A 13,455-nucleotide genomic window follows, 5' to 3' on the forward strand; every position below is an offset into this window, starting at 1 on the left:
GAGTAATGTAAATATACATGATTGGAAAAAGATTGAACATTTAACAAGTCTATGCACTGGGATATGAAACCCCATACAACACATGTAGTACTTTTTTGTAAAGCACTTTTTGATTGATTGAAGTATTTGGAGTTTGCGTCATAGGGAAAGGTGGCACTGGTACAAGGCCAACTAAAAGGAAACTCAGCTAAGCCTTGCCTTATTTCCATTGAGATCTTTTTTTCAACTCATAAGTTGATAACTTCACAAGCAAAGTGGGTGACTGACAATGTAATAACACGAAAAAACGAAATGAACTTCTTGGGTTGCATCCTTGAGGCTAACCTATCCAGTCAAAAGATGACTTCACAGATAATCAAAACGTTGAGCTGCATAATCTGCATTTCATGTCACGAAAGGTGCTATACACATAAAGTTCATTATTATTAAAACAATCGTACTCTGTGCTTTTAGACAAGGCTACCTCAATAACATGATATTGTTGTCATCGATAAAATTAAGACTTGAGAAAACAATTTCCTGACAAAGGTCCCATGAGTGGCTGAGATGTGACCCATATTATGACCTTTCCTTCTTCATAACCTTGGATCATCTCACCTGAGAAACACGGGACACAGCGACATCAGAAAGTAAACAGTATTTATTTTTTACAGTACAAGGTCTGCTTTGCAGGAAAACAAAGGTTGTATTCTATGTTGATAAGTCAATATGTGGCTTTGCGTGCATGTCCATGCAACATGGGCAGGCCATCAAATACTTATTACGCATGTGTATGTTTTAATTTAGATTTCTACGGCATACAGCTCATGAAAATCCATATCTTAAAATGTGAGAATATTACACAAGACCACCATTTATAAGACAGAAATGTCAACCTTCTGAAGTCTTCCTTGAAGTCCAGTGTGAATTTTCCACAGTCAGTGATGATTTTGGGTGCTGTATTATCTGCTGCATTTGTTATCACAATATTCACATTTATTTACTTATTTGATGCAATGTCAAGAAACTACAGCATTACCTGAACAAAATGACTAATAATCAGTACATGTGTAGCCTTGTGGGAATGTATGTTTTTAAACAGTGAATGTAATCACAAAATAAAATATGTGACATTTCTACTTGACGTCAGTTCTGAGATATCAGGATACCAATTATGTGAATAATTTCACATAAGATGTTTTATTAACAACTTTCAGCTTGGCATGTTGAAAATTTGCAGACAAGTCAAAGAGCAGCTGTGTGATAAATAATGGCTCCATTTATTGTCCACGGCACAGTTTGATCTTCCAGTGAGTGTGTTTGTCTCCTGTGTGTCCATCTGTCCAACGGCTCATCAACGAATCCAACCACTAGAACCCCAGCATCGGCTCTTCTTTTGCATCGTGAGCTTGTAGATCGGCAATATTTGTTGATGTATTCTCGTGGGTTTTTAAGTGGGCCTTCAGGCTGGGAGCATACTTGTACCGCACGCCGCAAACCGTGCAACCGTGCAGCCGCTCTCCGCCGTGCGTGATCCTCTTGTGTCTCGTCATCTGTCCGCTCCGTCTGAACTGTTTGCCGCAGACGTCACATGTGTACGGTTTCTCGTCCGCATGGTAGCGCATGTGTGTCTTGAGATGACTGCTGGTGCTGAAGAGTTTGCCACACGCTAAACACTCGTACGGTTTCTCTCCTGTGTGGCATCTCCTGTGGATAGTCAGACTCTGGCTCTGGCTGAAAGCCTTGCCACAGAATTCACACGCATACGGCTTCTCCCCCGAATGCGTCCTCGCGTGCGACACCAGGTGATCCTTCCTGTAAAACGCCTTTCCGCAGACGGTGCACACGTGCTCCCGCGGGGCCTTATGCGTTTTTATGTGCTTCATTAAAGAGCCTCTGTATTGAAAAGACTTGCCGCAAAAGTGGCAAGAGGTTTCAGATGTGGAATCCTCACTTACACTTTTCGCTTTAGACTTTTTCTCTTTAGACTTTAATTTCCGATTCTTAGCAGACGAGCGTCGTCTTTCATCTCCCATCACCCACTCCACATAGCTGTTGTCATTGTCGGGGCCAGATTTGTAATCCTCCTCACAAGGTGGTGATGTTGTCACTCCTACATCAATTAGACCTTTTGCCACATTTAGCTTATCAAATTTCTGATTTTCAGCACACACTCTTTCATCGCCCATCACCCACTCCTCATCGCGGTCATGGGGGTTCAGTGATCGGTCCGTAAATTCCCTCTCCGCTCCGTCTCGGTCGTATGGCTCGCTCTTCACAACATCAGGAGAGGGGCCGACTCCCACCACGATGCTAAACTCGTCCTGCTCTTCTTTTATTTGCGGTATCTCTGGGTTTGGCTCAGTCATCGGGCAGCTGTTCCACGCATCGTGTTCAGTCTTCTCCGGAGGCCCTGGAAGGAACTCACGTCCCACACTGTAGTCTTCTAACTCCTCTTCCTCATCAACTGGGGCCCCCAGGGTCCCCGGGGGTCCTTGGTCGTTCTCCTGCAGGACAGGGGGGATGCAGGCGTGGTCCAGCATGGTGCCCCTGGTGGCCTTCAGAGGATCTACAGTTGCAGGAGAAGACAGGGAGGGAAGTTAGCTAATGAGCAGAAAAGAAAATTGCAGCGGTGGAAAAGGTACTACAATGTTTTGTCCAGAATTCAAAATGTACTTAAGTAAAAGTAGAAAAGTATTGGTATCAAAATGTACTTAAACACCAACAGTAGAAAGTACTCAATGTGCAGAATGTCCCATTTCACAAGTTGTCAACTGTATAAATATTGCTCTAGACAGACCTACTGGGTTCATATTTTAGATTGTAATTAAAGAATATAAACGATGAGTGTTAAATTATTTCATTTCATTTACTTCTTTCTATTGTTTTAGAGATTCTTATTTCAGTGGTTGGGGGCATGCGTACAAGTGGCTAAATATGTCATTTTACACCGAATAAGCCCATTCCCAAGATACAACGCAACCTTTCATGGTTCGATGTGACTTATGGGGGCTAGAAGTGTTACTGTAAATAGCAATAAAGAAACTGCTGGCTTATTGTGTCTAAAAAGATATATTTAGCCACTTGTATGCATGTCCCCATGCGCACGCATGCCCCACATTTTAGCATGGTAAACGCGATAAAACAATAGAACGAATCAAATGAAAACATTTTAACACTCACTTTTTCTTTTATCTAATCACAATCTAAAATATGAACCCTTGTTGTAAAAAACAAAGTTGTCCTTTAAACACATTTTAAACAGTTTATTTTTCTTATAGTATTTAAATTGTGTTGGTGAAAAACAATGCTATTTGTTCCAAAAGCTTTATACCCTGTGTATATAAAACTAGTAAAACGCCTCAGGGCGACATGCAACCTCTTGGCCATCCGGTCAGTAATGTATATCGGACCAGTATATGGAGACCCCTGCATGATAGTCCACAATGTGATGTCAGAACATGCCCATATATGGGCATTAGCAAATATGGGCATTCCCAGATCGGGACAGGGATCTCCATATATGGGCATAAAACGGACAAGGACGTAATTCATTTGCAAGTGTGACTCCGACTCGTGATGACATCAGCGATCTCCATATACTGTATGGGCATAAAAGGGACATCAAGCGTGGCAAACACATTCTGTTAAGAGTGGTTCCCCTGACATCAGAGTGACATCAGAGCATGATGTCAGAGCGACAAACATGTTATCATGTTTCCTTTATCTCCATTTATTTAATTACATTTCTTTTTAGTAAAAAAAGTAGATTATTCATCTATTCATTTATTTCATTATCACCAGAAGGTAAAATCGTACACTCTTATAACATATTTCTGATTCCTGAATTGCTAGTGTTGATGTATATGGAAATTCTTCCAACATGTTCTTTTTTTCCTTAATTTTCCATTTATTTTTTATTTTTTATTCCCTCATATCTGCTATGAGGCCGATGCATCCTTGAATTTCAAACATTCCTATAACTAATCACTGTTTTTTACTCCTTGAATAAGTAGGATAGGCTTCTACAAGCTTTCAGCTTCAGCCTATTCCTTTTGACCACATGTAACAATGACTAAGTGGATGTATGACTTGTAAAAATGTGAGTGATCAAATAAACTAAACTAAACTAAACCCATAGAACCAGTGTCAGGCATGACGTACAGCCATAGATACATAGGACAAGATGTGCCAGTTTTCAAAGTAAACTTGCGACACAATGTGACATGTATCTGTATGTACACAATACTGTAACCCCTCCAAGTGTAGTATATAGCCTATGTTCCCCATATTCAACTGTTTTTTATTTTTATTTTGACTCTTGCTTTAGCAATGTAAATGTATGTTTTCTCATGCCAATAAAGCACTCTTGAATTGAATTATATTTAATGGATAAAACATCTCTTGAAAGTTGAGCTTGTAGATCTTTAAATAAAATGACCAACAGTTTTATTGAAAGTGAAATATCCCTTTAAATCCGAGGCTTTTTTTGTATCCTATCTAAAATCGTTTAGAGAGAAAGACAAAAAAAGAAAGCAAAAAAAAAAAACATGCCCCTATTTGTCCCAAAGAGACTGCAAAAGATCACTGCTATAATAGTCCAGTCATTTTAGGGTTAGACCTAGAACAAATTGCAATAGTAGCAAACTCAACTGATTTTGTATCCTCATTATGTCCTTAGTGAGGGAAAAAAAGTCCCAAGGAATACCACCGGGGCAAAGTTTTGAAAACGACCTATCTCTTCACTTACTATACACTACAATATAAAGGAAAAAATGACTGAAAAAAAACCTGCTTTAAGTGGGTTGTGAGGGGTCTAACTAGGGGTTTGTCATCATGCTGAATCCATTGCAGGCATTTGTTTTGCACAAAAAACATTCTGTGGGCTAGAAATGGCCTTAGAAAACAATACACGTATGGGTGCGTTTTCATGTTAGTCGGAGGCCTTAGGGTTTTTTTTTCTCGTGCTAATCAGTCTAAAAGTTCAAAATTTTGCACAGATGTAGCTCAGGGCATGCTCTAATGATTTAGCTAGGGCGCGCGAGTCTGCAACATTCGGGGTCGCTACAGCGGCCAAGTTGGGCTCCCATCGACTTTAGTGATGAAAAGTGACTTTTCAGAGTTTTGTTGGTGCTGTGGTGACCCCGAAGGTCGCAGACTCGGGCGCCCTAGCTAAATCATTAGAGCATGCCCTGAGCTACATCTGTGCAAAATTTTAACTTTTAGACTGATTAGCACGAGAGAAAAAAACCCTAAGGCCTCCGACTAACATGAAAACGCACCCATATGTGTATTGTTTTCTAAGGCCATTTCTAGCCCACAGAATGTTTTTTGTGCAAAACAAATGCCTGCAATGGATTCAGCATGATGACAAACCCCTAGTTTGACCCCTCACATCCCACTTAAAGCAGATTTTTTTTTCAGTCATTTTTTCCTTTATATTGTAGTGTATAGTAAGTGAAGGTAGATAGGTCGTTTTCAAAACTTTGCCCCGGTGGGATTCCTTGGGACTTTTTTTCCCTCACTAAGGACATATTGAGGATACAAAATCAGTTGAGTTTTCTACTATTGCAATTTGTTCTAGGTTTGGCCTAATTTTGGCCTAAAATGACTGGACTAATTTGTACAGCCTGCAAAACACTATATGAATCTTGCCAAAAACTGCATGGGATTAGCATAAATCTGGTATGTCTGTATAGGGGAGGCTTGTAGGCACCCATGGAACCCATTTCCAGTAACATATATTGAGGTGGAAGGTCACGGGACCATTTGAAAAATGATGATGTCCATATTTCTCTCGCCAAAAAAATCATCTAACTTTGAATCATTAGGTATTTAGCCCTCTTCCCAATGAGCTAACATGACATGGTTGGGCCCATTGGAAACCTGAGATTGTCTTGAATCAAATGCTATCTTTACTTTTGAGCTACCTCAAAATCTGAGCACGCCACAATCTCTGAAATACAGTGTCGTCAGTGATCCTGCCAGCAATCGAGTAGGTGTCATAGGGGTAACAAAACAATGAAAAAAACACATTTGCCCCGGTGGGATTCCTTGGGACTTTTTTTCCCTCACTAAGGACATATTGAGGATACAAAATCAGTTGAGTTTGCTACTATTGCAATTTGTTCTAGGTTTGGACAAATTTTGGCCTAAAATGACTGGACTATAACGAACACAGCTCCGTTTACAGAATGCTGTGCCCCGGCTTATGCTCCCACTAATTTGACACTTGCTTTGTCAATAAACGTAACTTTTCTCATACCAATAAAGCTCATCCTTTGAATTTAAATTGAAAAGTACTTTTATGTGCCTTTTTTCCATAAAAAAAAAAGATAAAGTATTTAATCAATTAGGTTCTGAAAATCTGAGTGAAAGGAGCTATTAATCAATCAAACCAGAGCAGAGCTACCCTGCACTAGCCTTAGCTCTGGTCCATAGCATTCCAAGGAGTTCTCCTAATAATTATATTAACAGTTGAACTGCTTCGTTTTAACGCTATGGAGCAGAGCTATAGTTCTCTGTAGCAGCCGTTGGAGCCATTGTTTACATTGTCAGCTATCAAGTTAGCATGGTGCTGCTGACCTGTGTTGTTGTCTCTGAGAAGCTCCAGTTGCTGCCGCAGGAGAATGATCTCCTCCCTGGACCTGGACACTTCCACCTGGTACAAGGACAGGCTCTTCTCCACCTCTCCAAAGATGTCCACGGCTGCGGCGGACAGCCGCTCCGACACGAAGGCTCTGAGGTGGAACATGTCGTCCAGATCGCCAGAGAAGTGTGTGATGTTGTTGTTGCTTTAGCCACCAAGCTGCTCACTGGAGGACTGAGTTTATGGGTTATACGGAAGCACATACCGCCATCTACCGTAGCATAGGGGTAACAACAGGCAGAGCACTGGGCACCTCCATGTAAAATTGACTATTTGGGCCCAAAATGTGAATAGATTAAACATTTGGAAAAAAGGTCTTAAGTACTGTAAAGTATACATGATTAGGAAGTGATTTAACATTTAACAACTCTATTATGCACTAGGATATTAAACCCATATTAAACCTACAAGCATGCATACTCTGTGCTTTTAGACGAGGCTACCTCATTGATTGAAGAGTTTATTAGCAGTTTGCAATAGAAAAAAAATACAGTTTCATGAGAGCACAAATCACTGGTAAAAGGTCAACTAAAAGGAGATCCTAGTAAGCTTTACAGCTTATTTACACAGGAATCACTTAATGTATCTCATATAACATTGAAATACAGACGGATAGAACATAGTACTTTACATAGGAAAACATCAATTACAAAAGCAGAAAAAAGGGGGGGGGGGGGGGTGGAAGCAAGGGGGCTTAGTCTATTTACAAGTCTCAAGGAGCAGCCGCCTGAAGGTTTCATACCAATTTTGAAGGAGGCTAGGGATTTGCACTCCTTTAAGGCTTGTGGAAGGGCGTTCCACATGTTGGTGGTACAGTAGGCTATAGCAGGAGAACGAATAAGAACCTTGTTTAGTGTAAAATCTACGTTGAACATGATTAGTGGAGCTGCCTCTGGTGTTGTGATTGTGGACATCCTTGACCTTTAGGAACTAGTTTGTCAGGTACATGGGTATCTTGGAGGTGTGTATCTTGTACACCAGGCCCATTGCAAGATGCTGTACTCTGTCAGCTACTTTGAGCCACCCCACGCTTTCGTGGTGATGATAGGTAAGGTGGGCCCGAGGTGGAAGACCAAGCACGACCCTCATCAGTTTTTTTTCTGGTCTGTTTGGAGCTTTAACTTTAAGGCAACTGGGGCATTGTGATACCAAACGAGGATTCCATAATCAATGAGGGGCCCAATGTAGCACCTCCTAGGGTCTTTCGAGTTTTAATATTGATCAGCGGGGCAAAAAAGAAATTTGTTGGTTACCTCGGTAGTCATTGTTTCACACGGGACACAGCAACATCAGAAAGTACACACTATAACAGTACGAGGTCTGCTTATCTAAGTTGATAATTCAATATGGCTTTGTGTGCATGCCATGTCCATTCAACATGGGCAGGCCATCAAATACATATTACGTTTTAAGACTGGGCGTATATTAGGAAAACCTTTGATATTCGATAACGCTGTTGAATACCTTGATATCGATACTACTCATGAAATCAGAAAAATAATTATATTACATCATTTTTGTAATGATTTTCTGCTTTAGGTCCACTGCCTGCCTAACCCAGATAATGAATAGGATATCCATAAATGCACACTGCACAGCACACATAGAATAACAAAATTAAATGTCTTATTTCCATTTCCCAACAATGGTTTTATTGAAATAACCACACCTGGTTACAGATGGACTGCTTTTTTGTATGTGCTACGTGCATGCATAGTGGGTCTGTTAATTCATTTGACACATACACCAATACCTCATTTCAAGCTGTCTTCATCGATATGTATACCTTGCATGTTGATACCTCCATATCGATACATTGCCCAGCCTTATTACGCATGTGTATGTTTTAATTTAGATTTTTATGGCATACAGCTCATGAAAATCTAAAATCCATATCTCAAAATATTAACATATTACACAAGACCACCATTTATAAGTCCAGTGTGAAGTTTCCGCAGTCAGTGATGATTTAGAGTGCTCAGATATCTGCTGCTTTTTTATCACGATATTCACATTTCTTTACTTATTTGATGCAATGTCAAGAAACTGCAGCATTACCTGAAAAAAGTACTAATAATCAGTACATGTGTACTGTAGACTTGTGGGAATGTATGTTTTTAAACAGTAATATAAAACGGATAAAAAAAGTTATAATACACAATTCAGACTTCAAGTGAGAAAGTTAGAACAAGGGCTTTTACAAGTGTTTATGTGACACTTCTACTTTTTCTCTGAGATATCAGGAATCAGGATACCAATTATGTGAACAATTTTGCATGAGATGTTTTATTAAAAACTTTCAGCCTGGCATTCCTATATCCTGTTATGGGCATGTTGAAAGTTTGCAAATATATACTATACTGTTTGCCGCAAATGTCAGAGATGTAAGGTTTCTCGTCCACATGGTAGTTAGTGCATGTGTGTCTTGAGATTACTGGACTGGTGATGGAGAGTCTGTCACATGCTAAACATTGGTACGGTTACTATCCCGTGTGACTTCTCCTGTGGATAGCCAGATTCTGGCTCTGGCTGAAAGCCTTGCCACAGATGTCACACACATACGGCTTCTCCCCGGAATGCGTCCTCATGTGCGACACCAGGTGATCCTTCCTGGAAAACACCCTTCCGCAGACGGCGCACGCGTGCCCCCGAATGGCCGTGTGCGTTTTGGCGTGCTTGTTCAGAAAACGGAGCTCCGAGAACGTTCTTCCGCAAATGTCGCAGAAATGCGACGTGCTGTGGGCGCCGCTTAAGTGACTTAGCAACTCCTCCGTGGACGCACAGGTTTTCCCACAAAGGCTGCAATTAATCACCATGTTTTTGTGATTTTGTATGTGCTTCATTAAAGCGCCTCGGTATTGAAAAGACTTGCCGCAAAAGTGGCAAGATGTTTTCGATGTGTAATCCCCCTCACAAGGTGATGTCGCCGCCACTCCTACCTGCTCATTACCATCAATTAGACCTTTTGACGCCATTAGGTTATCACATTTCTGATCCTCAGCACACAAACGCTGTCTTTCATCGCCCATCACCCACTCCTCATCGCCGTCATGGGGCGTCAGTGATCGGTACGTAAACTCCATCTCCGCTCCGTCTCGATCGTCCGGCTCGCTCTTCACGACATCGGGAGAGGGACCGTCTCCCACCACGATGCTAAACACGTCCTGCTCTTCTTTTATTTGCGGTATCTCTGGGTTTGGCTGAGTCATCGCGCAGCTGGTCCACACGTCATGTTCAGTCTTCTCCGAAGGTCTTGGAAGGAACTCGCGGCCTACACTGTAGTCTTCTGTCTCCTCTTCCTCATCAACTGGGGCCTCCGGGGTCCCCGGGGGTCCTTGGTCGTTCTCCTGCAGAACGGGGGGGTTGTAGGCGTGGTCCAGCCTAGTGCCGCCGGTGGCCTGCAGAGGATCTATAGTAATAGTTACAAGAGAAGACAGGTGAGGAAAGTTAGAAATCAAAAGTGGTGGAAAAAGTACAACAATGTTTTACTTACTGTAAGTAAAAGTTACAACACTGCCATGTAGAAATACTATGTTAAGAGTAAATGTCCGGAATTCAAAATGTACTTGGGTAAAAGTAGAAAGGTTTTGGCAATTAACTTTGTGCTAAAATGTTTTCATTTACTGCTTTTTATTGTTTTAGCGATTTTAGTATTTTGATTTCAGCGGGTGGGGGAATGTGTACAAGTGGCTAAATATGTCCTTTTAGACACAATAATTCAGCATTTTTTTGTTATTATTTACACCAGCCCCCATAAGTCACATCTGCCCATGAAAGGGGTGCATCTTGGGAATGGGCTTATTGTGTCTAAAAATACATTTTTCGTATCGTATTTAAAATCATTTTGAGAAAGAGAGAAAAATGCTATTTGTCCCAAATGACTGCAATACGTTCCTGCTTTGTTTCAAAAGTTGCACAGTATGACATGTATATTATAACGAATGTGACAGTTGTGTTTACACAATGCTGTACCCCTCCAACTGTATATGCCCCCCTTTTCAAATTGTTTTTTATTATATTATGAAAATGCTTAGAAATCGGCTATGTTCATGTTTTTTTTGCTTCTTGCTTTCTTATTTTGACAATTTGGCCAATGCTTGACTTTTCGTTTCTTTCTGTGACAAACAGTGACTAGTTCTGACAATGCAGTACCCCTCCAGAATACAGGTCCTCTCGCCAAATTTCCAACTCGACAAATGACGCAAATGAATTTTCTAGGGCAGCTCGCCAACTAGCGTGGGCATGTCGCCCCGTGGGTTAGGATGCCTCGCCAAATGCTCCAAGGACAGGTCGCCAAAACAGCTTGGATGGCTCACCCCTAAGCCACGGACTGTGATATAAACAGTGGTGGAAAAAGTACTCACATGTTGTACTTAAGTAAAAGTATCAATACTGCACTGTAGATGTAGGCCTACTCTGTTACAAGTAAATGTCCAGATTTCAAAATGTACTTGAGTAAAAGTATGAAAGTATTGGCATCAAAATGTAGGTTTAAGTACCAAAAGTAAAAGTACTAAATGTTTGAAAATAGCAGATCTACAAGCTTGAAGATCGGCTATTTTCAAATATCCAAGGTATAAAATGGGGTTAGGGTTTTATCGGCAAAGTAATTAGTAACTAAAGTTTTCAAAAATTGTAGTGGAGTAAAAGTACAATATTTGGATCTGAGATGTAGTGGAGTAGAAGTAAAAGTATTGAAAATTGGAAATACTCAAGTTAAGTACAGCAGCATTATTATAACCATTAGCCTACTTACTATAAAATATACTTTAACATATTATAGCCTACAAACAGCTTTCACTTGATGGACGCTGGATTTCTTTCTTTCTTTCTTCTGCTTTTCTTTGTGCATGGAATGTAGCTACATAATAGCACAATATCACATACTTATGGGTCATTGCATAATGCAGGCGCATGACCCATTAATCAACACCTCATTGGATGTTTCATTGAAGGTGCAAAGTGCTTTTGAGAACAAAAGGTGACAGATTGGAATTCATCTTGTCAGTAGGGGGCAGTATTTGATAAATTATATGTGTCTTTTGTTATAGGAGTCGTTCTGAAGGAAAACTGTGAGGACCACCATTTGATAATCTTGAAATTAAATGTGTGAAAGACTCATATAATCAAATAAATAAAATCAAAGTTTAGCAAATAGTAAATGTAGCTGCTTTTCTTTAAGCATGTTGAAAGTGTTTGTAAAATATTGAAATATATAACATTTCTTAACACAAATCTTCTCTTCTGTGGGTCCCTGGCACAAAGAATTCTCAGATGGTGGGTCCATGGGGCCAAATATTGGTACATAGCATTTTTGGGGACAGCATCGCTCCCTGAAAATAACACATTTTCAACAATATATACCTGTATAGGCTTGTGGTGGACATTACATTTTTGCCACAGACAATATGGCTGGACAATATTAGAAGAAACACAAATAGATAGGGCTGAATGACCATAACCCATCTGTAATCTGTTTGTAAATGTGTCTAGTAACACAACACATCAAACAAAGACTGAAATTCAGGACCCAGCGGTCCTCCAAAACGACTACTATAACAAAAGACACAGATGCTGATTATGATGGTCCATCCTCAAACAGTGTTGTGAACTGTTCTTTTAACTGCATCAATTTGATCTCTTGCCATGTTTCCTTTCATATATATCTTTCCCACACACACAGACAGACACACACACACACACACACACACACACACACACACACACACACACACACACACACACACACACACACACACACACACACACATCACTCTTCATTCTTAAACACTTGTGCTCTTGAATAAGCCTCCACACACACACAACACTCTTCATTCTTAAACACTTGTGCTCTTGAATAAGCCTCCATGAACGTGTATCATTCACGGGTTATTCCCTACTGGTTGGCGAGCTGACTCAGTGAATTTGCGAGATGTCCGTGTCTGGTTGGCGACCTGCCTTCGGCGACATGTCCCGCAAATTTGGCGACTTTGATTTTTGGCGAGAAGACCGGTTACCCCCCTCCAACTGTATACGCCCCCCTTTTCCAATTGTTTTTATTATATTTTGACACTTGCTTTGGCAATGTACACGCATGTTTTCCCATGAGAATAACGCCCCCTTTCATTAAAGTAACTGTACTTTCTTGCTTCCCCACATCCCCTTTTCTCCCAAAATGCTGATGAAATTATTGCATCAATCAAAGCACTGCACTAGCCTAACTAGCTCTGGTCCATAGCGTTCCAAGGAGTTCTCCTTAATAACAGTTGAACTGCTTCGTTCTAACACGATGGAGCAGAGCTCGTTCTCTGTAGCAGCCGTTGGAGCCATTGTTTACATTGTCAGCTATCAAGTTAGCATGGTGCTGCTGGCTGAAGACCTGTGTTGTTGTCTCTGAGAAGCTCCAGTTGCTGCCGCAGGAGAATGATCTCCTCCCTGGACCTGGACACTTCCACCTGGTACAAGGACAGGCTCTTCTCCACCTCTCCAAAGATGTCCACGGCTGCGGCGGACAGCCGCTCCGACACGAAGGCTCTGAGGTGGAACATGTCGTCCAGCAGATCTCCAGAGAAGTGTGTGATGATGTTGTTGTTGCTTTAGCCACCAAGCTGCTCACTGGAGGACTGAGGTTATGGGTTATACGGAAGCACAATACCGCCACCTACCGTAGCATAGGGGTAACAGGCAGAGCACTGGGCAGTGGGCACCCTTCATGTAAAAGTGGCTATTTTGGCCCAACATTTTATTAAGAAATAAAATATTGGGAAAATGCTTTTAAGTAATGTAAAGTATATGATTAGAAAGTGATTTAACATCTACTCTAATAT

At 41.0% G+C, this 13,455-nt stretch overlaps 2 protein-coding genes across 2 annotated transcripts; both read right to left on the minus strand.

Moving 5' to 3' along the window:
- Window positions 1-670: 670 nt before the first annotated feature.
- LOC308284323 (uncharacterized protein) lies at window positions 671-6,761 on the minus strand. Its single transcript, XM_080724908.1, has 2 exons — window positions 6,565-6,761; window positions 671-2,548 (listed from the first exon to the last, which is right to left on the minus strand). Exons 1-2 carry the CDS (start codon window positions 6,731-6,733, stop codon window positions 1,350-1,352), a joined length of 1,368 nt encoding a protein of 455 aa, XP_080581034.1. The 5' UTR covers window positions 6,734-6,761; the 3' UTR covers window positions 671-1,349.
- Window positions 6,762-7,137: 376 nt separating this feature from the next.
- Window positions 7,138-13,205, minus strand: LOC308284325 (uncharacterized protein). The gene is made up of 2 exons (XM_080724910.1): window positions 13,008-13,205; window positions 7,138-10,037 (listed from the first exon to the last, which is right to left on the minus strand). The coding sequence occupies exons 1-2, from the start codon at window positions 13,174-13,176 to the stop codon at window positions 9,112-9,114; spliced, it is 1,095 nt and encodes a 364-aa protein (XP_080581036.1). The 5' UTR covers window positions 13,177-13,205; the 3' UTR covers window positions 7,138-9,111.
- Window positions 13,206-13,455: the final 250 nt, after the last annotated feature.

The sequence above is a fragment of the Nannobrachium achirus genome (assembly GCF_963921795.1).
Source record: "Nannobrachium achirus genome assembly, chromosome: 4".
Lineage (NCBI taxonomy): Eukaryota > Metazoa > Chordata > Actinopteri > Myctophiformes > Myctophidae > Nannobrachium > Nannobrachium achirus.

Excerpts from the sequence above, each read along its gene's own strand:
- LOC308284323 (XM_080724908.1), bottom strand. The coding sequence starts at position 6,733 with ATGTTCCACCTCAGAGCCTTCGTGTCGGAGCGGCTGTCCGCCGCAGCC. Across the intron at positions 2,549-6,564 it reads TCTCAGAGACAACAACACAG|ATCCTCTGAAGGCCACCAGG; the intron begins GTCAGCAGCACC and ends CTGCAACTGTAG.
- LOC308284325 (XM_080724910.1), bottom strand. The coding sequence starts at position 13,176 with ATGTTCCACCTCAGAGCCTTCGTGTCGGAGCGGCTGTCCGCCGCAGCC. Across the intron at positions 10,038-13,007 it reads TCTCAGAGACAACAACACAG|ATCCTCTGCAGGCCACCGGC; the intron begins GTCTTCAGCCAG and ends CTATTACTATAG.